This window comes from Xylocopa sonorina, chromosome 5 (assembly GCF_050948175.1).
Source record: "Xylocopa sonorina isolate GNS202 chromosome 5, iyXylSono1_principal, whole genome shotgun sequence".
Classification (NCBI taxonomy): Eukaryota; Metazoa; Arthropoda; class Insecta; order Hymenoptera; family Apidae; genus Xylocopa; species Xylocopa sonorina.
Genome location: NC_135197.1, coordinates 6037444 through 6061668, shown reverse-complemented (window position 1 = coordinate 6061668; position 24225 = coordinate 6037444). Strand labels below are relative to the sequence as shown.

General features: G+C 46.2%; 1 protein-coding gene across 2 annotated transcripts in view; it reads left to right on the top strand.

Moving 5' to 3' along the window:
* Cv-c (RhoGTPase activating protein) overlaps window positions 1-24225 on the top strand; it is a 246395-nt gene that overhangs the window by 168444 nt on the left and 53726 nt on the right. For both annotated transcript variants that reach the window (XM_076894948.1, XM_076894947.1), the window contains exon 9: window positions 19227-19298. In XM_076894948.1, the coding sequence (XP_076751063.1) occupies window positions 19227-19298 (72 nt within the window). The remainder of the gene's footprint in view (window positions 1-19226; window positions 19299-24225) is intronic.

Below are 24225 nucleotides of genomic sequence, written 5' to 3'. Positions count from 1 at the left end.
TGTAGATTGCGAGCCACTAACGCGTCGCTGTCGTACGTTATCCTCGTTCGGATGAAATTTCAAGCGAATTGGTACCTTTCTGCGGTTACCTGATTTTTTGTAGACTCGTAACGAATGTCACAACTATCCCCGTGTCGAATAATTATATTTAAGCGACTCCTATTGTGATTGCACGGGATGTAACAGTCGAAAATTCGCAGGGCTCATTTTTTCTTAGCCGAGTTGCAAGTTCAAGGCTTTTAGATATTTATTGGGCATTTTTATTTTCCTGCTGTCACGGTAACCGTGCATTAATCGACACGTAAATCATCGTCTTGTCGTTGCCTCGTTACGATTGCCGTAATATTTTTTAAAGCGCAACGAGAAGAAAGGGGAATAAAGGATTGCGAGGAAACGACGCGCACCCCGTCCTCCTTGTAATTTTGGCCTGTCTGTTTCGACGATGAAATACGATTGCCGCGTATTTCGGACGAAAGTTTCGTAGCTTAAGGCGCGTTTAGACCGCCCCGCCTCCCGTGGTCGTCGCGTACGCTTTGTATCTCGTTTAAAAAAGATAAATCCTTAGCTTATCGTCCAAACAAAACCGCAAAGTGTAACGTGGGTTCAACGCAATTTTCTTCTCGATTACAATGGAACCAGACATCGAATTGAATCTTCTGCGAGCAACAATTTCAGAGGAACGCTTCAAAACCGTGCTCTTCGGCTGAAACTCGTTCAACAAAAGTACGCATCCGTTGGACTTCGATTTTCGCCCAGTTGCTCGTGGATGTACGCATGCAATTAAATCGTACGAATTCAGCAATCACCAAACGTTCGACGGGGCGGCATCGAGGGGCATAAATCTCGTCCCAGTCGAGGTCTTTAAAATTCACACGCGTCGCTGGTTGCTGGCACGAACCGGCCGGGAACCGCGAGCCGTGCTCATTAGATCGCGTCGTCTAAACGCGCCTTTAGCCGAAGAAACGCGAGTCGAAATATCATTGCGCGCCGCCGTAAATCACGCTGGCACGCACTAAATTGCAAAGTACTCGGCGCGGAGTTCATTTTGCCGGGAAAGGCAACGGGGGTAACGACAATTGGGCTCGCGAAGGAGCTCGATGATTTATACGGAACGGAATTCCGCCAAAACGTTCAACCCGCTGTTTGAACGTTCTTTGCCTGGCATTAATTCAATAATCGCTGAACGCGTTTAATGTCCGTCCACGACCAGAAGTCGACGATGGTTTCGTTCCACGGCAACTGAGCGGACGACAGGTCGCCAACTGAACGGGAGCGCGATAACCTGGACGGGCATTTTTCCATTAATTCCTCCGCGCCTTTCTTCGTACGATCCCTTTCAAACGCGATCCCTTTGAAACGCACGAGGTACGTATCCACGATATTTCCATATCTGCGCAGCACAGCACGCGCGGGGCGATTCATAGGAGCCAGCTGAGCGCACAATCGAGCGCACCGGGTCGAGTGCAGCAAGAAATCGGTTTCCTCCGGGATAATAGAGTATACCCGGCTCGACGTTACAATAATGATACAGCGATACCGCCGGGATATGTGTTTATCTTGGCCGATTGAATACTTGGTGAAAAATGACGCGGCCGCGCTGGGGGTGGAAGAGGTTCGTGCTACGGCAGCGGTCGTTCCAGCGAGGAAATGCACTTTAAACTCGGTGCACGTAAGCGTCACGCGTTATTTCGCGGTCACATCGACGCATCTTTCATTTCTAATGTTTTTCGTACTTTGTCATAGATTAAAATGAGAAAAAACGGTTTATCATGCGCCTACTCCTTAACCAAAGTGTTCACATGTTATCGATTCTTTTTTTAGACTGTTTCCAAATATTTGTTTGTTCCAAGTGAAATTAGAAGAATACACCTCGTCTGTCCAGGTAGCTAGACTCGAAGCTTTTGCACGCGTTCATTTCAGGAACACCGTGGGAAGAGAGGCAGAATAAGAAGCGATGGCTCGCGCCTACCTTTCCGGCTCGTCCAGGCTCGCTCGTGTTCGCCCCGAGCCACCGAAGAAATTCGCGAGGGGTTGGCTTTTTTCCGTTCCTTTTGTTGCCGGCCGCTCGCTCGTTCTTTTTCAATCGTTCCACCTTCTTATTCTTCTTACGGCCACTCTCGTCGATTGCTCTTTCTTCTGCTCGGCTCGGAGCGTGCCCTCTGGAGCTGCTTCGTGACTGGGATCCAAAATAATCCGCGAAAAACCAGCAAACGGAGCCGATCGAAGCTGCGTTTCGTGGAGGTCCGATGCGGTGACGCGAGCATGCGGCGATGACAGCGAGACGGCGATTTCCGACGAAATTGATGATCGCCAGCTTTGTTCTTCGCTGGGATCGTCTTTTTCGAGACGAAAGGGGAAGTTGTTTTCAGACTCGAGCGCCAGTATTCTTTGGGCGATTTTACGAGTCCCATTCGTACCCGAATAAACGCTTGAAAATTTCATTTAGAGACAATGTACGATCGAAATCGATCATCATGCGTTGAACACTGCGATTGTACAGTTCCATCATCTATAATACATGAGAATTTGCGAGAAGTCTTCTCTATAATTGAAACTGCAGAAAAATCCGACTTGCACTGCTGCAGTCTAAATCTCTGCGCCAGTAAATGCGGTTCGAGAAGGTAATTCTCGGAATCGTTAGTTACGATTCAGAGCTCGTCGTTCCAGCGAACCTTAACGTTTCGTCTTACGCTTCCGCCAGAGAGTCTTTACTGAACTCTGGAACTAGAGCACGAGGAACGTCGCGTGCTTCTTTCATCTACCAACAAGTTCCATCGTATCGCGAATTCTCCGCCATTTTGAAGCGCGCCCTTAGATTGGAACAACTGCGCTGACATTTTAAACGATCTATTTCTTCGCCAACGATACAGTGTTTTAACTTCAGCGGATACTCGCAATCCAGCCCAACGTAACGAACGAAATATTGGAAGGACTATTTTTACCGTCGTGTCGCTTATAAGTAAAATTCCAAGTAGCCAACCATACGGTTAGGTACGTTGCGTTACAGGTTCGTCGATTAAACGGTATTACGTTCATTTCAAGTAGAAAGATAACATCTCAACCGGTTCGCATAAATTCTTTCGCAGTTACCATTGTACGCTAAGTAGTTACGGTTTCTGGGTAAGTCATTGTAGCGGGTCCCATCGAGAGAGTCACGGCATTCCCACGTTGGCACATTCAAGTTAATAGTTTTGACAGGCACGTTTGTGGACTCAAAGTCTCGTGGCCGCATATTTCTTTCACCTTCTGCAGGATACAGGCACAGGCCGGGTTTCTGCGAAAGAAAACGTCTTCTTGAGATGCGATCGACTGGATCGCCCCAGGTGACTATAGACACTCTTCGTATGTTTTTTAACAGTTGAAACGAACAAAAAAGACTTATGAAATCGCTCGTCGAATTAATTGACGATTGTAATCATTCTCTGTCCGCGTGTGCACAAGTTTTTTGGCTGGCTGTTTGTTATCTTCGGCGCCAAGATTACTTACATCTCTTATCACTTCGTGCATTTCATTCTGGACACCTGAAAGTACTATTCATGAAACGTGTCATAACAGTTAGTGATAACAATGTGTAGTCAGTTTATACGAATTGCTTCAGAATTACAAAATTACAGATATTTCAAAAAGAGAGGGGGAGAAGAGGTGATTTCTTATTTCGATCGCCTCGCTCCGATATGGTAGCAGGTTGCAGAGCTTTGAATGGATGTTCGATTTCGATGTTTCAAAGGGTGCGTTCGACGGATTGGTACGCGGCGCTGAATGGACGCATCCATTAGCTTGAAACTTGAATTGAATTTTTATACCTCTGCCGCGGGTATCCGTTTGAACGAAGTATTTTCTTTTTCTTTTCATTTGTTTCTTTTTTTTTTTATTTCCCAAGTAAGCGCTCGTATCGTGCTCGTCGATGGCTTTAAGTAAATGAGACTGCATACGGTTAGCGGAACGTAGCGCGACTGTCACCGTGAATAATTATTCAGGACAATGGAGAAAGCCTTGGCAGCTGCCTATAATCGCAATATCTCCGTGACAAACACCCACATGTTGCCGTCGAACGATCTACGACGACGCGGAAACGCGTGTTGCTTTCGCGGTAATTACTCGCGCTCGTAGGAATTCCGCTCGGTGAGCATCCGCTTGGAAAATTTCCTACGATTCCTCTTCTGTCTCGTGAATTTCGATCAGCGTCGTGATTTTTCGTAGACGTCCCCTCGATCCATAGAATCTTTAAGATCTATTTTTCATTTAACGACCCGGGTGATGTGTCAATAATTACATTGGAGCATAAAATTACATTGGAATATGTATAGAAATTACTACAATCTTCTCTCAACTCTTATCGAAAGCGAACTAGACAATATATAGAGAGAGAACTTTCAGAAATTTATCGATAGATAGTCATCCTTAATCGAAACGGGAAATCGAATAAGGAACTTTATTGGACGATCATTGACGTCCAATCTCAATTTTCTGTTACGCAAGTTCCGTCCGATGGCCCGGAAATGGAGCTCCTCAGGGCACTCGTTTATCGGCCACGTGACGCGCTGCCTGTCAGAAGTATCGGGAACAGTGCGATAAAAATTCTTACACGTCTCATCGAACACAATATTCCGATAATTCAAGCGTGCAAATACCGAGCACGCCCACGCTGCCCTCGTCGCAAGTTTTCGCGTAGACGCGCCTCGTTGTGCAAACTTTTAAGCGTGATCAGGCTCGCGACAGGTGGTGGGACATAAAGACAAGCCGGTTCCTCGTATTTTCGAATAAAGGCCCTCGAATAAGTACACTTGAGAGCGTTTCAAACTTTGAAATTCGTTTCTTCTATCATGGTGCACCTGAACGATTAAAGTGCCTCGATATACGTGTTGTTTCCATTTTGTATTGAACGTGTGTTAATTACCTCAGCATCGAACAACACGCTTTAATTCATCCCGAGAAAGATGGCGAAATACGTACTGTATGATGAGGTTTCCATTTAAACAAATCGTTCAAACAATGAATGTTAGCATTTTGGGAGGAAGGTTGTTATTTAATAATTGCGCACGATTATCTGGCTTTAATTAGGATGTTGTTAACAAGTGATGCGAATTAATGCGAATGTTGCGAAACAATTATCATACGCTAAACTGCGAAATGAGAATTATTTATTTAAGAGTCAAAGTAACATATCGATATTTTGTTTCATTATTCATACACTGTAGGATACACCGCTTCTAACGATGTAACGAATCACTTGTTTATTATTGGGATAAGTCTGATCAGCCGCCATTAATTATCATCAATCATTCTCAAGTAATTACGTCTAATGCAACGAAAATCAAAGTCAGTTCTCTTAACATAACAAGACAAAAAAAAAGCTGAATAATTCATCTTGAACTCAATTAGTATGTTTAAGAATATTTATCAGTTACCGTTAATAGCTTATTGCTTCATTTCTGGTTGGCTCCCACGGCACAGTAAATAACTCCTTCGCTGCCATTATAGTTATTACGTAATTTATTAATATCTCATGGGAGTCCCGGAATGTCTTCTTAATTATATCTCCCAGGTTAGAGCATCGTCTGGCGGTAATAGGTAGTACTCGAGAACATATTTCCTAATCGCTCGTGTTAAACAGCTCCCCGCGTTCGCCATTTAACTTCGCTCGATTAGGCGCACGGGTGTACTTGCGAGTCTGCAGTGCAATTTTTGCCCCACAACCACCAATGCTCTTTAACATTGCTGATAACCGGAGATAACGAAATATTAGGTTCACGCAATTATAACTTCGTCTACTAACGAGACTTAGACACGAGAAACTTTACCAATCATCGGTGCGTTCAACTAAAAGTTTAATTGCGATTCAAAACAGTTGAAATAAAAAGCGAAAGAAAACGTGATTAAAACTTTTGCGATACAACGATGAAGAGAAAAGGGGTAGAGCAATCAACACCATCCATACGAATTACCAGCGGTCAAGAAACGTTTCCGCACACTTGTCGATCTCGGATCGAGAAACTCTGTCGAGTGCATCCCCCGAATTTGACTCGTAAACTGCGGGTAAATTGTGATCGTGGGCGTCATAATCGGTCGCGTTCCGTCGCGTCGAAAAGCACGGCTCTGTCGTTGGCAGACGTGTAATTTTCCGCGGTTGGAAAGCCTGCCAGACCTTATCCGGCTTATATGAATGACGAGCGGGGAAAATCGAACAACGCGTGCTGCTGCAAAACGTTCTTTAAGCGCTTTCGATTCTCTCCTTCGAACGGGACCGACTTTGATCGTACGTACGCGCCCAGCAGGTCTCGTACCATTGGATTAGCGAAGTAAAAGAGGAGGCGTACGATAATTTCGATGACGAGGGAGAAAACTGTAAATATACTCGTTGGTGGAACGTGAAATTTAGTGGACTGCAGCCCCTCTTTGTGCCACACGGCTCGCATTTGACCTTTAATTCGAGATATTGATTTTTCCTTCGTCCTTTCTCTTCTCCTTCGTTTCCTTCCCTTTTTACTGCGGTATTAATAGGATTAATGGACGCGTGGTGTTGATTATAAAAGTGGCTGGTACGATTTCCACTGTTGCCGTTATAACGATACGATTGAAACCTGTATTTCACGTTGGATCAATTTATCAGGATTACCATTGAGGATGGACGAAAATAAAATTCGTTCCGCGTGCTTTAATTAGAGCGTTCGTTAAGGTCGATCAGAGATTCTGCGGAGTTTGGCGCAGTAAAAATGGTACCGGTTATAAATAATTTATTTACCCGGCTGTTTACGGGACAACCTCCCCGCGCGAATAGGGTGCACGGTGACAGCAGCAAAAATAGAAGCGCGCGGTGTAAAATATGATGGATATAAAAAATGATATTTAAAACCGTGACGGGCTATATAAAAAACAAGGAACAAGAAGCGAACCGCGGACATCTGTCTCTTTGTAAATGCCACACCATTATCGTCCGCTTTCAATTAACGCGATTACGTGATTACAGCGGCGTAGATTTACTGGAACCTCGTCAGATAAATCGTAGGCCGCGTATTTGTTGTTTTCATTAACGAGCGCATCGCGTCTTCCTCGTCGCGTCCCGAAGTTGCATAAGCGACGTCCAATCAACGGGGCTATCGTTACCCTCGTAATCGGCCCATTGTCGACCGGCGGCGGAATGATAACGAATCGAAAGGAACGAGCGCATGACGGATCACCGGCGTCACGGCTCACGTCGATGCCTTGTTAAAACGAAATTATATCGCGTTCACCACCTACGTTCGTGCCTTGAACGACCTAACCACGGTTCACCAGAGGTAGGTTAGGTCACGCCACGTGTCCCATCCCATTATACCGCTTAATGACTTCTCGACCGCGCGCTCCTACGTATCCACCTTCTTCCTCGTTCTTTCGTCGAGAGTAGCTCGTTTTGCTCGTCCTCGAGTCGAATGGTATCGAACGAATTTCGACCCGACACTCCTCTTCTCCGATCGGGTAGAAAGTTCGAAAGAAGCTACGGACACTTTGAGGTCTTGAAAGTTTTCGTACCCGCGTCCTTTCGACGCTGATCGATCGATAACCACCTTGACTAATCGATAATTGATCGTACGGAATTTCGAGGTGGAACAAAAAGAAATTGCTCGCCGGCTGGGACAGGCCGTGTGAAAGGATTCGCTCGAAGGGAGAGCCCGACGTGTCATTCCATTCGCGATCGTTCTAATCGTGACGGGGGATGGAGCAAGGCCTGCGTCGAGTAACGTTGCTTCGGGCTTGGAGATGGGATTGATGCGATCCGTGGGTTCGGTGGTCATCTTCGCGGAATTATAGAGTTTGTCTATCAAGCTGGATGAGAGACATCAGATGCGTTTAATCCCCCATTGTGATTTCAGGATAATTGAAATTCTGAATCGTATGCTGTTATATATCGTGCGTACCAAGCTTCGAACGTAGCTCGGAGATCCATTTTCGTGCAATGATACGTGTAGATTGAAAAGGAGAGGAATGACAAGGGCAATCGTACAGAAAAAGCGTTGGCAATTACATGGATCATCTGGTTTCGAGCCTACAATGGAGCGATAGCGATAAAAGCTAACAAGTTTTTAGTTCGCGGAAATTCTCGTCCGTTTCCGCTCCATTAGCCGAGAGCTCGGGGGTTAAGCGCAGAAAAAACCCTTACGACTCTGGGAGGGGTGCTAATTTTACCCGCGACCGCAAATGGCGGCGGTGCAACTAGCTGGCGATCGCAAGAGAGGATTGTGAATAGCAAACGGGACACTTGGTACGGCGAAGACCCGTCGTGAAAAGGGAACACTTGCACGGCATTGTGGGCTCCCTGTACGTACGCGCGCGAGCGCGCCCCGTCCCCTTTGTGTCTCATTGTTGCACGGAAGAAAAGGAAGGCGAGCCGGTACACTCGATACGAGTCGCCAATGCGAAACGGCCTTTACCTCAGGGACGGTTACGTGTACGCTCGCCCTTCGGAATGTGCACTTAGATCGCGGAAAAATGCCGGCCTCGTATCTCGCGTTCTCGCCCTCGCGCACGGTCATTTCGTCTCCATTATTTCTAACCCTCCGCCGTGTCGAGCGGGGCTTCGAAGCGTCCGTAGATATCGCGGAAGATTTAATGCGTTTGTGAATGTATTACGGCTCTAGGTGCGACTTTCAACTTGCGCAGACGCTATTCGAAAGAGTGCAATATCGTGAAAATTGCGAATTTAAGTTTCACTGTCGGATGCAGTGCTTTCACGAGGAGCGAAATTGTTGTTGTACACTTCGCACGATTATTCCGGCGATTCGTACGCGGCGAAATAAAACAGCGTGACAGGGGACGCATATTTCGACGTTGAGGTCTAACTTCCCCGAAGGTCCTCTAATTTAGTAAGTACCGCCCCATTAAACTAATGAAGTACTAAATATATTCATCTTCTTGGAACCCGCTCAGCGTAGAAGTGCAGTGCAAATCATCAAAAAAGGCCTGGTGAACTATGCAAAGAAGCAAACCGGTTCCGTGGGTTCCAAATCTCCATAGGGCAGGGCCGCGGTTCCTTCCATTTCTTTTTCACCGTCTTTCCTCTCTTTCTTGCTCTCACCTTTGTCACCGCGACGGCACACCCTGCGCGCCGCTTTATCCTAGCGCAGCGAGCGGTGCTAGTGTCCCTTACACCCTGCTGATCCGCATACTTCTGCCCCGCGACCCGTTTCGGAAATGGTCGGCACCTTTTGCTCGCCATAACGCGCGGTTATATCTTCTGAGCGAATCGCGAAATAGAAAAAAGCAGACGTCCTTTGCGCCTTCCACTTTTTTGGACGATCGACTTCCCCGCCATAGTTCGAGACGATTCATCGTGGGACAAGTCCGTAATCGAGGGAATTTCGACTTCGAAATGAATTTTTTTTATCACGTAGAATATTATACGAATGTATCATTAAGGGTATCACAACTTCTACCATCGTTTTTCACTCGACGTCGACTTCCAACTCTTAGCGTGATTGCATACATCGTGCAGCCGTTGTTGAAATAGTGTCTCGTCATTTCTCCCTCCTCGGAATTTATCGAATGGGGTTTCGAAATCAAGTATACACGACGAGGTTTTTCCACAGGCGCATAAGAACCCGCCCCGTTTCGAACGGGCATTTATGGTGTCCTCGAGTATCAATTATCGGTGCAACGTGCCATCGAAACGGTGCATAATGTCCCGTGCACCCCGCTGATCAGTTTTGAGTGGTCCGTCACTGGTGTTCCATGGATGCAGGCTCTCGCCCCCCTTGGTAAAATACCAACGGAATTCGTATTCCGTGTAGCCGAGGAGATAAATCTGTGCTGGTCGATGGCAGCAAGGATGAGCCGGAAAAAGGAATGAAAAAAGGGAGCGCGGCGCAGGCTGAAGGGAAGAGGAAGGGCCACGCCTTTGTCCTGGGTATGTCCTCCGATCTTTCACTAGGAAGATGCGAGAAAAAGAAGAAGATTGAGGTCTCCCTTGGTCCTTAGAACGACCACGGGCGCGCACGTAAGCCTCGGCGATGCGTCTCTCTGTTCCTCTTAAAATGCGCGCCGCGCCGCGCGCCGCCTTGCATGTTTTGCGCTGCGGTTTCCGCTTTTGCTCGCTCGTCATTAGCCGGCCAGAAAAACTTGAATTTTCAGTCAGAAAATTTCAAAACGGGACACTCTGACGAGATTAAAAATGCTGTTCTTGTCCGAGCGAAGTAAGTAGAGAGTCGTGTTCTTCGGTAATACTCCCTGACACTGTACTTATGGTGTTTTGTTTTATTCCTTTCGACGGAGGTTTCGTAATTTTTCACGTTGTAGCGGTCGCAGCTCATAATCTTGAAGTGTGAAATTTGATGGAAGCCGGTCGGTGTACGGTTAGTAGAAATTCGTGTTCTTTGATAATACTTGATGGACCCGAACGAGGATTAGTGGAGACCCGTGTTCAATGATAATTCATGGAACTGTGAGAAAGAGTTGAATTAATAATAGGTGTCGAGCTCTTCTACGATAAGGCTCGTAGATATGAATGAAACGAGGGGAGGGCGCTCGGAAGGGTAATTTAGGCGGATTGTGGAATGAGAAAAGAAGTCGAATAGTTAAAATGTATCTGTGTCATTCGATAACCAGAAGGCGTATCGACGAAACCCTTCGACAAATCACATCTGACTCTAATTAAATCCTTGTATCGTATAAAATTAAATATTTCTCAATGATTGTTACGCAGCATATTATTTAGCGCTCGCAATTCTAATCCACGCGTCGAAAGTACTTCGCAACATTCTACGGGTTACATATTAATAAAAGTTAATCAAGCGGAACATTCGTGAATTTAGAAAAGTATGATAACAAATTTCATCTCGCGTTGAGAATTTAAACGTTTGTCGACTGGCAACTCGTAAAGCGAGTTAATTATACATAACGGAGTACAAAATACAAGCGTCTAGTTCTTTTTTATCTTTCTTTTTTCAAGCTCCACCTTTCAAGAAGCTAGTGGCAGGTTAATTAGCTGAATAAATTAAAAGTGGAGAAGTTGATTTTCGTTCGTGAAACGTTGCTACTACGCCCGGGAAGTTTCTTAATTTCCCACGGAAGTTGGCGCCGCGAAGTTTCTTTCATCGTGGATGGTTCCAACTTGGTTTCGCCGAGTTCTTTCAACCTCGTAATCGCCTTATAAAAGTGCGGAACCACTTGTTCCCTTTCATATTTCGCAACGACCAGCGTGAGCAACGTGTGCACTTTCGAGTCATCCAATATTTGTACACCACCATAGTTTAAATGCAGTTTCTCCAAATAGACGATCACTCAAACATCTCGCCCAGCCCTATTAATATTTCTCAATTCATTGAACGTGCTCGAAGCAGAATAAATTGTTTCGTTTTTAGCTGCTTCCTCGATACAATCGTTCCAATTCGCTGGTCCAATTGCAAGCTTAATTAACCTTCAACGCTGCTAATTCAAATGTCACCTTCATTCAACGGAATCTTAATTACATTTAAAACATAAAGCTACAGATTTTGATGAATACCAAATTTTCTTGATTTACTTTTTCATATGTTTCTAATCTTGTACTATCAAAGAAGGTAACTGTTAGCTGCAATTTCATTTCTCACAGTTCATCGAAAAAGTAGTATAGTTCGTCTGCGTTCTGATCTAAACGCAGCATCATACGTCTATGAGTTTTTAGAGTATCGGGGTGAGCGAAAGTTTCCGTACGAGCGTATTAATTCATCCCTAGGGAGACGTAAATCATTGTCCGGCACACCCACGCCGGTAATGGATTTCGCCGCCTGCGAACGCATAATTCCGTTTTCACAAATGATAGCTCTCGCGCCAAGTAGTTAGCAATTGGGGATGACGCGGAATGGTGTTATTCGTTGGAGGGTGCAACTATACCAATCGCTGTCGAGGGTACAGTTCTTGAAAAAAGATACAACCGCGATACTTTATATTTTCTAAGCATGCCAAGTAAAAAATGGGCATCGTGCATTTTCCCTCGCACTCGATTTATCCGGTGCGATTGTCAGCTGTGCCAGCACCGATTTTCGTTCGCATCGTCACCTCGTCGTCCATTATCGTCGGTAGATTTTCCGTGCGCGATGAAACGAGAACATTACCGACAAATGTAGAATCGAACCGAAAGAAACCGACCTCGAAATCGCGCGGTTCTAGAATAATATCTCCGCGTTGAAAATAAACGAAGCGTTCCTCGAGATCGAGGGCACGTCAGAACCTTGGCGCACGCGAGAGGGTGTGGCAACCACGAGCGAAGAGGAAACGCGCGTTCACCGACAGCCCATGAATTTCCGGTCCATTTAAGTCCCTGAATTGCTTCGGAACCGTATTGTTTCGCGTCGCGTTTTACGCCGCTTTAAAAATTTGCATGCTGTCGAACCGTCGCCACGGCTGTTTTCTTTCGCTCTTAAAATGTAATGCCCCGCGTGAAACCCGATAAACAGCGTCCACGCACGGGGAGAATAAAGAATAAATAGATAAAAATCTACATGCCCATATCTGTGGTATTTTCAACGGAGCGAAAGGTCCCGTCGTATTTTAGCCCGGGAGCGGACATTTAAATGTAATTTAAATAAAGACCGAACTGAAATTGAACCCGATTGAAAAACGAGAGCGACACTTTCGAAGTTACAATGGAGGAACCATAATTATGTGGGTCAGACGACAAAAAGAGAACGTATAAAAAGCATTGAATTTTGTATTTAGCAAACGATTAAGAAGTGTTGTTGTTTGCACAACTACGAGATTCTGAGCAGCTCGAATCGAGGCGCCAGGAAACAGTTACGAAAGCGTGGATCACTTCCAGAACATAGGGCGATCATGTTAGCGGTTAAGGGAACTCATTAGAGTAACGTTTATGCAATGGAAGGTCATAAACAGCGTACAACGTTGCCATATATCACTTGAACAAAGGTTGAGTTGTCGAGGAACGGGGACGAATTGCAAAAGAACTTAGAATTGCTCGGTAATGGGTGCGGATAGATAATCTGGCATTCTAGAAGCGGTAATAAACCAACGGAAATGATAACTAAATATCCGCACCAGGAACGATGTTGCTTCTTGCTTGTTACGAATAGATTGGCTCCTTTATAGTCGCTCTATTATTTTGTTTCATACGACTGGCTATCGTCTCAATAAAATTTTAAATACATTCGATAATCTTACGATTTACCAGAAAACATGGACAGATAAAGTGTTAGAAAAAACAATGGAAATATAAATCCTTTAAAATATGTACTTTGGAAGGAACAATGTGATCATGGAAATTGAAGGTTCCTAAATAGCTGGTGGACCACGAAAACGTTTAAACCTAATTTTCTTTCTTGCCCAAAGTGATTTTTTTCCTCGAATACAGGCGATACCAATTTCGCGCGTTATTAAGAAGATTGCCCTGGCAAGACAACGGATTTTTAAAGTTTACACGGCCCTTTGATCCTGATTGTAACTCACCCACGCGGTTGCGTTAATGGTTTCGGGTGATTCGCATCGGAACAAAGTTCATCCTCGCTTCCTCGTTCCGCGTATCGTCGAAACTTTGAATACGCGATATAAAATGCAATTATCGTTAATAATACCACGGAGGAGAAAAGTTTTACGGCGTTTGTCTTTTCCACCGCTATTTGCACGCGGTAGAAAGTCGTCGTTACTCGAGCGAACCGTCTGAATGAGCAACAAAGAGCAGGAGAGGTTGTACGTACGTTCTTCTTTATGTTACTCGAGGATTTGACGGCAATTGGAGGGCACTTAGAGCCGAGACACTTCATTTGCATCTCCATAAGTTGCAGACGTGCATCTACTTACGTACATGCGAATTCGCGACAACGAGCCAGTGCATGCTCGCATTCGTTTCACCTTCTCTACTTTATTACGGAACTGTTCGTGTCTAAATTACGTCAAACAGATGTTCGTTTTAACGATAAACAGCTCTTAATTATTCGCACAATTCAATCGCACTTCCATCCGCGTTGCATAACAAACGAACAAAACAATATCGTTTGAAAACAATTTTTTAACAGATTAGAACGGAGAACAAACCACACACAAACATATTATTATTCATCTGAAAAAGACAATAAAATAGCAGAAAAATAAAATAGAATTTGTATCGGTGAATTAATTAAGGGGTTAGGCTATTAAACCAGTTACCAAGAAGACGCAGGACGCCTCCCGGCATTGCATCAACAATACATCGTCTCTGTGAAAGACACAGTTCGTACGAGACAAGAGGACAGGAACGTACGTTCCAGAAGCGTATGTAAATACCCGGACAGGCAGAGAGTCGACATTGATCTCGTTTCAGTCGCCTGGTATGGCTCGTGATTGCACGACGCGTGGCTTTTCGCCGTTTCCCCCGACGCACGTTAATTAAATGACCCAACCGATTCGACCAGTCGATAGACAGTGAATCCTTCGTTATCGGGACCGGTATGCAGTGCTTTTTACGTGCTAAACAATACCGGCTACGCATTCACGTTGATTAATGCGGAAGTGTGAACGCGAAGACGGCTGCTCGATTCCGGAGTGGCACTGGTCGTCCCATCGATTCCGTTGTCGTTGCTGTTTGTTAACGAGCTGAAGAGGAGTACCTGTCGCCTCGTACGTGACGCATCGATTTGTAACCAGACAAGACGCAAGTATTCTTTATCACATTTTCTCTGTACCGTCGATTTATATTGTCTCCCATTACGGATCGAATGCAGCTTGTAAACAGAGAACCTTCGTTTGAAATTTCCAACATTTCCGATCGATGAACATGCGATTTTAAAATGGTGCTGGCTGTATCCTCTGGTGCATTGTAAATTCGTTGGAGAAATATCGATTGAAATAATACTTGAGAAAATACTTATATCGGCGTGTAGAGGTAGCGACAGATTAAGTCTAGAAATCGAAACGCTTGAAACTTTTCCGCTCCAAATCTAGAGAGCTTTCGACGCCAAACTTTCACCCTCGAACTTTGAACTATTCCGAATCGAACGCCCAGGCGAGTTGACTCCGCGAACTTTGAACTATCCGAACTTTGAAATTCCGAACCCAGTAAAATTCTTTCACCTTCGAAAAGCTATCTCACGTTCAGACACGTACACAACGATACTCCAGCAATTAACAATGAAGGATCTATTGCGTCCTGCCAGAGAAAATTAAAACCAGCAAACAGAGTTGCGTATCGATAAACAAACTCCATACATATATCTTTTAGCAGAAAAATGCGATGCTGCGAATTATAGTAAGAGGGCAGAAATAGCATATCGATTGAAATTGAACAGGGAAAAAAATTGAAACAAGAATTGTCCATTGTCGACTTAATTTGAAGTATGAAAATATATATTTTCATACTCTTTAGATACTGAACTGACGTAAGCTAGCCAGAAGAGAATTCAACAATGTAAGATAATAATCCACCGCGTGGTCGAACAAAATTAAACAACGCGTGTTTCCGGCTATAAAGAAACAATTTAGAACGGATTCGCGTGTCCACGGTTTTATGCAACGTGCCGGGGGTGTGTTTACGTGCGACTTTTGACGTCAGGATCGAAGTAGGTCGGGCATTAAAAGCCGCTGCACGCTCGATGAAAGAGTCACGGGCAAAAACGTCACGCGAGTTTATGCGACGATTTTCTGGATCGAAGGGCGAACAAGGAGCTTCTTCTCGCGTCCGTGTCCTACAATTGCGCGGTTTTCCATGGACTCGAGAAATATCGTTTCCTGTCAACTTCGAGTACGACTTCGCGGCAACATCTTACGCCAGCTTTCGACTAATTTTTCGTTACACTACAGACGCTGTACAAAGTTGCGTGGAATTGGTGATAAAACGAGAGATCGTACTCGACGGAAGGCGCAGCCGCTTTGCCGGTTTCTGGACTGTCGCGTCTGGCCGCTGTCGCCTGAATTGCGTAAAAGCAAATCTCTCCTTACGAAAGGGCCGTGTACACGGCTGCGGTACCGTACTCCGCAGCCTTTTATTCCGCACGAACTGACACACCTACGTGCCGCTTTTATTCAGAACATAGCTGGAAGTCTCGACCGGCGACCTACCGCAAAGCCGTATTATTCCGACGCGCGCTGGATTTCCGTGGCATCCGTCTTCGAGGCGCGCAGGGCACGCGCGCGATGTTCAACAGACGGCTCGATTTAAATCGAGCCAGAAACGCGCGAAAATCGTGTCGCCCTCCGACGTAAAACTCAATTACGTCGACTTTGTCTAATTGCGTTATTGTAGCCGCGACGAAGCCGCTTTGTAGACGTTGCTGTGGGGATCCTCGCGAGGACGTATGAATTCTGATGTCAGAGAAATTTGTACGCTCGGTATATTGGAGCGGCTGCGTTAGCCTCCACTAATTACATTATTGTATCGTTGATGAGACACTTTGTAAACGTGTTGCACGCGATCTTTGTGAAAATTTGTCAGTTAAAGCGGAGCATTCATGCTCAATTAGGGAGAAGAATGAATTTTGAAGTACTTTTCCATTTTCGTTTTTATTAAAATCCCACGCTGTCAATTAAACTTTCATTTAGCTATTAAAAACTAATTGCGTCGATGTCGACCCAATTTCATTTTTATAATTAACGATTTATTTCCTTTTTCCTCGGATTTGTAGAAATATGTAGAGGAGGATTGAAATTGGAATAACGCTTGGCGTTGTTCGCTGAAACTACATAAATACGTGGTGTTCTTTGTTTAAAATACACCCACGTGTCTCCCGACGAATGACGCAACGGGTTTAGGAAACGAATCAGTTTGTTGTTCGGTAAGAACGAACAATTGATCGAACTTTAATTAAACTTTTCAAACACGCGCTCTAACGTTTACATAATGGATGGAGAACTTCAAGGCACACTTCACTGACCAGATATAATAGCCTCCGTGTAACAAACTTCAAAACGAGAACAACTTCAAGCTAAAAGGTAACTATAAAAAGCGTTTGCGTTCGCCCTGATAAATATCTAACAGAGTACAATAATTGCTACGACATCACGAAGGATTCTTCTTAAGGATAAACACTCGACAAGCGAGACGTTCGATCGAACTCGCTCGAATAGAAGATTCACACGATGGTTCCCTCCATAAATCGAATTTCGCCAGAAGTTCGAATTGTACGCGATCCTCGTCGATTCCATAATTTCACGTTCCCAGGAACACCAGTATCAAACGAAATAATTAATCCACGAGGGTGTTCGCGCGACTGCCATCCACGCGGACGATAGCACGTGCTGTCGCGCGCCACGGGTAAGAAGCTCGACGACGATCGGCAAATAAAGACGTTAACCTCTCCTTCCGTCTCTTCCTCTCTCTCTCTCGCCCTCTCACCAGCGGCTGTGAACCTGCGAGCAGACGTCCCGCTGTTCGAGAAATCGATAAATTCACCGTGGCGATATCGATAGTGATAGCTACCTACGTTTTATCGCGCGCGGCGATGCGCGATCGCGCGTCGATATCGCCGCTATGAATTCTCTTCTTTTACCCTGTCGCCGCGGGTGGTCGTGGGCTCCCTGAAAGGCAGAAACGCGTTCACCGCGATACCTGGCTTTCCCATTACCCCTCGCGCCACCCTTTGCGCCCTTCGCGGCTGCAACCGCGGACTCGTTCGATCTCCCGTGGGAATTTCGCGAGCCAGACCAATTAACCACACCTGAGAAAGGACAGCTTTTGTATATGGGATCCCTTGATTTCGACCCGCAGTTTCCTCGAGGTCTCGCCTTTTTTTCCCTTCTCGCTTCTTCCTGCATCGCAGCCGGTATGCAAATTCGCCGCGCGAGTTTTCGTCGGGTCAGAGAAGGTTGCGAGGGGTGATGTTGATGGGAGGTTCTTGGGATTAAGCTGTCCTCTGTTCAGATTAACCCTTCGCGTCAGCTGCTGACTCTGAAGATGCGTACGCACGCGTTGCAAGTGCCGTACACTCAGATGTGAATTTTGAACTCGACATTTTTTTATTCGAAAGGTTGAATTCAAGATTTTTAATTGGATGGTTTGGGTCGGATCGTGGTTACGTCGATCGCACGGAGAATTTTCGAAATCTTAGGCCCACAGATCTGGGGAACGATGATTTACGACGTTCATGTTGCAATACAACATCTCGGTTGATCGTAGAGAACGATAAGACGCGACACTCTTTCACTCTTCCGACGTTTCAATCAGAAAAGTTATCTGAACGAGCCGCGTATCTAATCTTCAATATTAAGCGACGAGATGCCAAATAGGTTATGAATGAGCATAGTTCAGTAGCACCTACTGCTTATCGTTAAAACCTTCCATTGTCGACGCTTTTAACTCTCGATCCCTCGTTCTTTCATCATTCACCTTTTTCATTCACGAGTTACTGTTTACACGCGATAAATCCGTCGCACGTCTGTGTCCACGATAAAATTCGCGTGGAATAAGCGAAAGCATTACTCTATTATCCAAATTATCAACGAACCTATGAAGACACCAATGACTAACAATCTCAAACATAAATTGAAACAGTCTCATCAAAATTTTACTCCAAAAGTGAATCAGTACATTACTCACCGAAATAGTCACTTAACTCATGCAAATAAACGATCGTCCCATTTCCAGGCTTATCAAGATGTCTCCATTATTCCCACGCGCGGTCCTTCGAAACGGAGCGAGCAACTCTAAGCGGCGAAGGCCTTAAAAATCGATGATTCCAAAATAACTGACACGAGCGCGCACACGACATGGTTTCAGGTTGTCCCATCTGGTCACGAATAAATTCCTGCCCCGTTTAAGCGGCTTCCTCCCCCGGGACGCGCGTTTTCCCTTGTCTCGCGGCTCCATCGCGGCGCGCATTCCTCTCGCGCTGCGAGACACAGAGCCCGCGAGTTTTTCGCGTCGCAAGGTATCTCGTCTCGCATAATGAAGAGCAACGTTTTCGTCGTGGCCGCCGCTTTTTCTGGCGAGGCCTTCATTCACCAAACGAGCAGTTACAAACAGCCTTTCCAAACAGAGGAGGAATCCCGTCCGCTAATGATCGGAATATTTGCTCGCGTAAATGCGGCCATTTTTCTATGAGCCAGCGATTCTGCTGTTTGCGGGACTGGAGGCCCTTGTAATTCGTGAATTGGAAAGGATCAGTGTTCTCGCACGTTTAACTCGAGAGAAAGAAGAGCACAGAAGCTGGCGAAAAATATTTTTGCGACTGTAGTATGTACATGTAATTTGTAACGAATAAATGAGAGGCAGCTTCTTTTTCCTTTATATCGCACTGCAGGTTGCCACTCGAGGTAATTGAAAAGACTGCTGATCGAAGTGTTCTTTGTTGCAGAAATCGAGGCGCAAGAAGCTTGCAAATGGCTAAGGGCGGCTGGGTTTCCACAATACGCGCAGATGTACGAGGGTAAGTACGAGCCTAGGCAACGGTTTCCATTATCGAAATGCAATATGTTTTTATGACACCGGGACTACACACGAATGTAACGCCGTATTGAAGTTACAGATCGAAGTGACTCTTTTCCAATATCGTTCCCCGGTGTATTCGTTTTAACGCGCGATATTGCATAAGAAGAAAAATGGATTGTCTACTCCCACGCTGCACGGTTACAGAAATAATTATATGCATAGAAAAGCGGCGATTTCCATGTTTAGATATTCCGTCGAGGAAAGTGGGAAATTCTAAGCAGAGCAAACAATATGAATAATTTACACCTATACGATCTATTGTAAAACGTATCTCGCATTCGTCCGAGGGAGCAGAATAGAATCTGACCGCGATAGAATCTAAATCTTGAGCGTTTAAAGGGTTCTGTGGCATTGAAACCACTCTAAAATACGTAATTAGAATGAAAGACGATCTCCGCGGGGGTAAACGTCTCGTTATTCTCGACAGTTCCAATTTACTTTCAATTTACCGTGCGATAATCAACGCGACCCTCCGAGAAATCCTCTTTAGCGTCTCTACTTTCGAGGACCTCCTCGAGCGGTGCATAGAAAGTTGTCAGCCGTTGTCCAGATCAAGACAGATTATCGTCCACAGAAGTTTTACGAAATACGAGCGGCCCTTTTTCCTCGTTCCTTCTCCCATTCGTGGCCATGTGGCTCTTTTCAGTTGAAACGGCCGCCTCCATTTTCCACGTTCAAGCGGTCACGTATGGCGAAAAAGGGGTACGTGTGAAACGAGGGAGCGCGGGCTTCCGTGGTGGCGAGCAAACAGCTCGATTATTAGGTCGAGTAGGATCAGCAGTCCCTAGTGGTAAGCTGTGAATAATTGAGAATTGGCAGAGGTTCAAGTATGAATTCCTTTTCCCCCATTTTAAAACGCGCCTTTGCAGACGAGATCATTTTTGTTCGGTTATTTGGACAAATGACTCACTCGCGCTAGCTTCCGATCGGAATGTTTCCAACAGCTGCTGAATTACGAATCGATGCAGCGTCCTTACGAAATCGATCACGTAGACAAATTCGGTTTTCAAAGAAAAATCGCGTGTGGCCAGGACGCATTCGTCACGCGGGCGGACGAAAAACGAGGCAGGTCTCGAAAGATAAAAATAAGAAAAGCGAACCGGAGTGTAGGCTTACGATATCCTTTAAAACAAGAAGAATCGTCGGTTCGAAAGAGAGGGTGGTCTCGCGGACCACCAAAGCGGACGTATGTGAATGTTTTCGATGGGTGTCCCGTGTACGTGAGATTTTTACTAATATCCGCGGCCTCGGAAACAAAGGTCTCCCTGTTTCGGTCTTGTTTTTCCCTGGCTCCGTACCCCCATAATATTAGAGTATAAATTTCAAGATCTCATTGTTCGACGGCCTTGGCTCAAGCGTTTCATTTGCAATTCATCGATCCGGGGAGAGGCAAAGAAGTATAACGAGTTTCGGTTTAATGCTTCCAATAATAATTATGAAAATCGTCGTACAATCACCTTGTTCTCGTCGTGTAGCCTTCAATATATCGCTTTCGTATAAAGTCACGAGCTCCAATATCTCCAAAGATACATTTATTTTTAATAAAAATTTGAAATTGCACAATATCGAAAGCGACGACAGCTACACCATTTCGCAGAAGTTTCTACGGCTCGTCGCTCGATAGTCTCCATGCGAACCACCGCGGATCATACAAAAATACATCCACGGATTGGACGCGCGGTGGCGAGCCGAGCAAATAAACAGGCGAATGAAACAATGACTCGCTAATGACGCGGTAAGAACACCGCTGGCCTACCGGTAGCGCAAATGCAACTGCAAGAACGCACGGGCGCGCGAGAGTGCAATAACGAACGCATTGTTGGCGGGCGCCGCGACAAAGAGCCCATTATGATAAGTATTAACATGTCCGGACGCATCGAGCTGCACCCTAATAAGTTACTCTCGCCTCGCGTTGCGATTCGACTCGATCTGCCCACGTGTCGCTCACTGTTAACCCCTTTCTCATCATTTTCAGCTACCACATCGACTTCGAATAAAAGCAACCCCATCCCCTTTCTCTCCCTTTTAATTTCTTCTAAACTTTGATGAACAAATCCGTGAAATATAGTCAGAATAAGAAAAAAAGATTGGCTCGAATCTCGACAGCTCCAAAATCCAAATTCCTCGGTATCTTGTATCAACCTCGCTCAGTAATCGCCAGATTTCGACTCAAGAGACTTCTCGTTCGCCATTCCGTTTCCACTTTCACACTTTTTAGACCCGCCTGTCTTTCGTTCGACCAAAAATACCTCGTATCCTATAATCAGCCAGAAATTGCCGTAAGTGGAGCACCTCGAAGGAGAGGTGCCTCCGGTTTCGTGGCATCCGCGCGACGCGTATCGCGCCGCTACCAGACGGCGGGTATCATGTTCGAGGTAAACGAAGTTGCTCGGGACCTGCCACGGGAGCGTGTCGCGTGGTTAACACCGAGCCAGGTGTGGAACGGGCCCGGGGAAAGGGCTAATAACTCGTGTTCCGCGGTCATTAACGTCCTTGGCTCCGGCGGCCCGGAGTAATTCCAGGTCTTTCTTCAATTTCAAGAGGCAACGCGGGAATAATAATCAGTCGCGCGTCGCCGCGCGATGATTAACGACCGTGGCGATTTTTCAGGGCGTCGCGCGGCGTGGCGCGGCGCGGCGCGGCGCGGCGCAACGCCGCCAATTTACGTCCGGCTAGAGCGTACGAAGCGGGGCAGCTGCCGGCTAAATAACACAATGTCCCGGCGAGATTTATGCGGAAACGGAGCCGGGGGATTTTAAGCCGCGGACGAATTAGTAGGCCGCGCCACGGTGTCGGCATAAATTTCACCGCTGTCTCGTTACCGCGTTTATTTAAATCAATTTCGATCGATTCGAGCGCCGGCGGACCGTCTGGACGTGCCGCGCGATACAGCGGTGGTTAGGACATTATTTAGTATCGCGCGGTCGTGCGAACGGCGCGAACTTTGCTCTGATTCGAGCCGATAGCCGAACCGTGCTCTCCTTCGTTTAATTGTCGAACCGAGGTTTTCGGTGCCTGGGACGAAAAGGCGCGTGGGTACAATTGTTACGCTGGCAGAAATGGAGCATCGTGAGCGCGGTATATACGGCCGGCGCGAGGGAAAAGCGAAACAAACGGGCGCGCTGGGAAGTTGGCGAACAACCGACGACACTGTTCCTTTCCCTCGAAATAGCGCGTGCTCGAGCGAGGCGCGGTCGAGCGTTCAGCCGTGCGATGAAAAGCGGTCTGTCGGACGGTATCCATCCGTCGCTAATTAGCGCACACGTGGATTAACCGTGGATCGCGTGTAACTGCGGCCAGGAACTACGTAAAGTATCGAGTCACGCCTCTCCAGTTTCCATTATATTAATCAAACGAGCCGGTCCACGATGTGCCGGAGCAGCGCCAGGTTCTCTCTGCTACGCCTAGCGAGCTCTCTTGTCCGTTTGACAACGCGGTGAGTAAACGCGAGCGGACTTGCCGCGACGCGTTACGTCGCCGCGTCTCTCGCCGCGTCGTGTAAACGCGCCGCGTCCGACGTCCCGTGAAATCCAGCCGGGAAATCGTAACGATCGCCGCCGCCGCCTAGATTTTTCGTATTCGTGGCTAACAGCGACGCGTGAACGAGGTGGCCTGGCGATTTCTCGCCGAAGAATTGGGCTAATGAACGGGCTCGATCGTCGAACGCGATCGGTTTCTCGCTCGTTCCGTTCGGTTCTTTCCTCCTTTGTATGCGAGCCGGACGTTCGCCGATGGAGAGTTTGTCGGTAGAACCAGTTTAAAGCGTGGGGTTAGTGGGATAAACTGTTCGGTTATGTCTGGAACTCTGACTTAGGTATTTTCTGCTCCAAGATTTAGAGACTCCTCGACGGTGTCGCGCGTATTGTTTCGAGTTAAATACAGAAGCGCTAGATGCTGGGGATAACTCGGTCGTTTTATCGGTTGATAAATTGAACGGAGGAAATTTAACTCGAATGATAAACGACGGTCGTTTGTTCGGTACCTTCGAAGTTCAAATCCGGGGATTTCGTCCTGAATTAATGAGTTAACCTAATAACGTCGTCCTCGTTGGCGCCCGGCCAAATGAGTCATTTTACACTGGAATGACTTTATCAGCGTACGTCACGACGGGACTACAAACACGGGAACAAGAAAAATCGTCTGCCCGAATTCAGACTTACGTCCCACTAAAGCGGGACATCAATTAGAAAATCGTATGGCATGTTTACGAGCCGGGGATCGGTTGAGCAATATCACGTGGTTTGCATGTGTTTAGCGTATTTCGAGAATAAAACGTAACGAATAAAACCGATACGCTGACGGGCCCGTGGCTGTTCTTCTAACTCGAAGCTCGTCTAATGCGACGTCCTACTTTATCCGAGATGACGTATGGAAACGGAAAAAGAAACGGACCTCGTAAATGTGTAGATCAATCGGGCCACGACGGTGTCCAAAGTCAACCACCATGGTAATTTTCCGTACTTTCGCGCGTTTACGTAGTTTCTCGGAACGGGAGACGTTTCCAAGAACACTATTTCCCTGGCTGATTTGTTAAGACACCTGAATGGTCCGCTGAGAGAATGAAATCCATAAAATCGTGGAAAGTATGTCTGTTTACGTTCCACGTGCCACAGTAAATACACCGGGAAATACAATAAAGGCCATCGTGACGTAAAATGTCCCTTAGCGTGCTCCACAAATATTAAACCTTCGAATTCTTTCGTTCGCGCGGTTACGTCTCCTAAGCTCGATCGAGTTCTTTTTTTAAAACCTGAACATCGTCAACAAACGCAACGGCCAACAGAGTTCCCTGCAAATACAACTATCGACCGACCTTACCGCCTGTCTCCAGCTATCGAGCATTTCAAATACAGTTATCAGCTGTT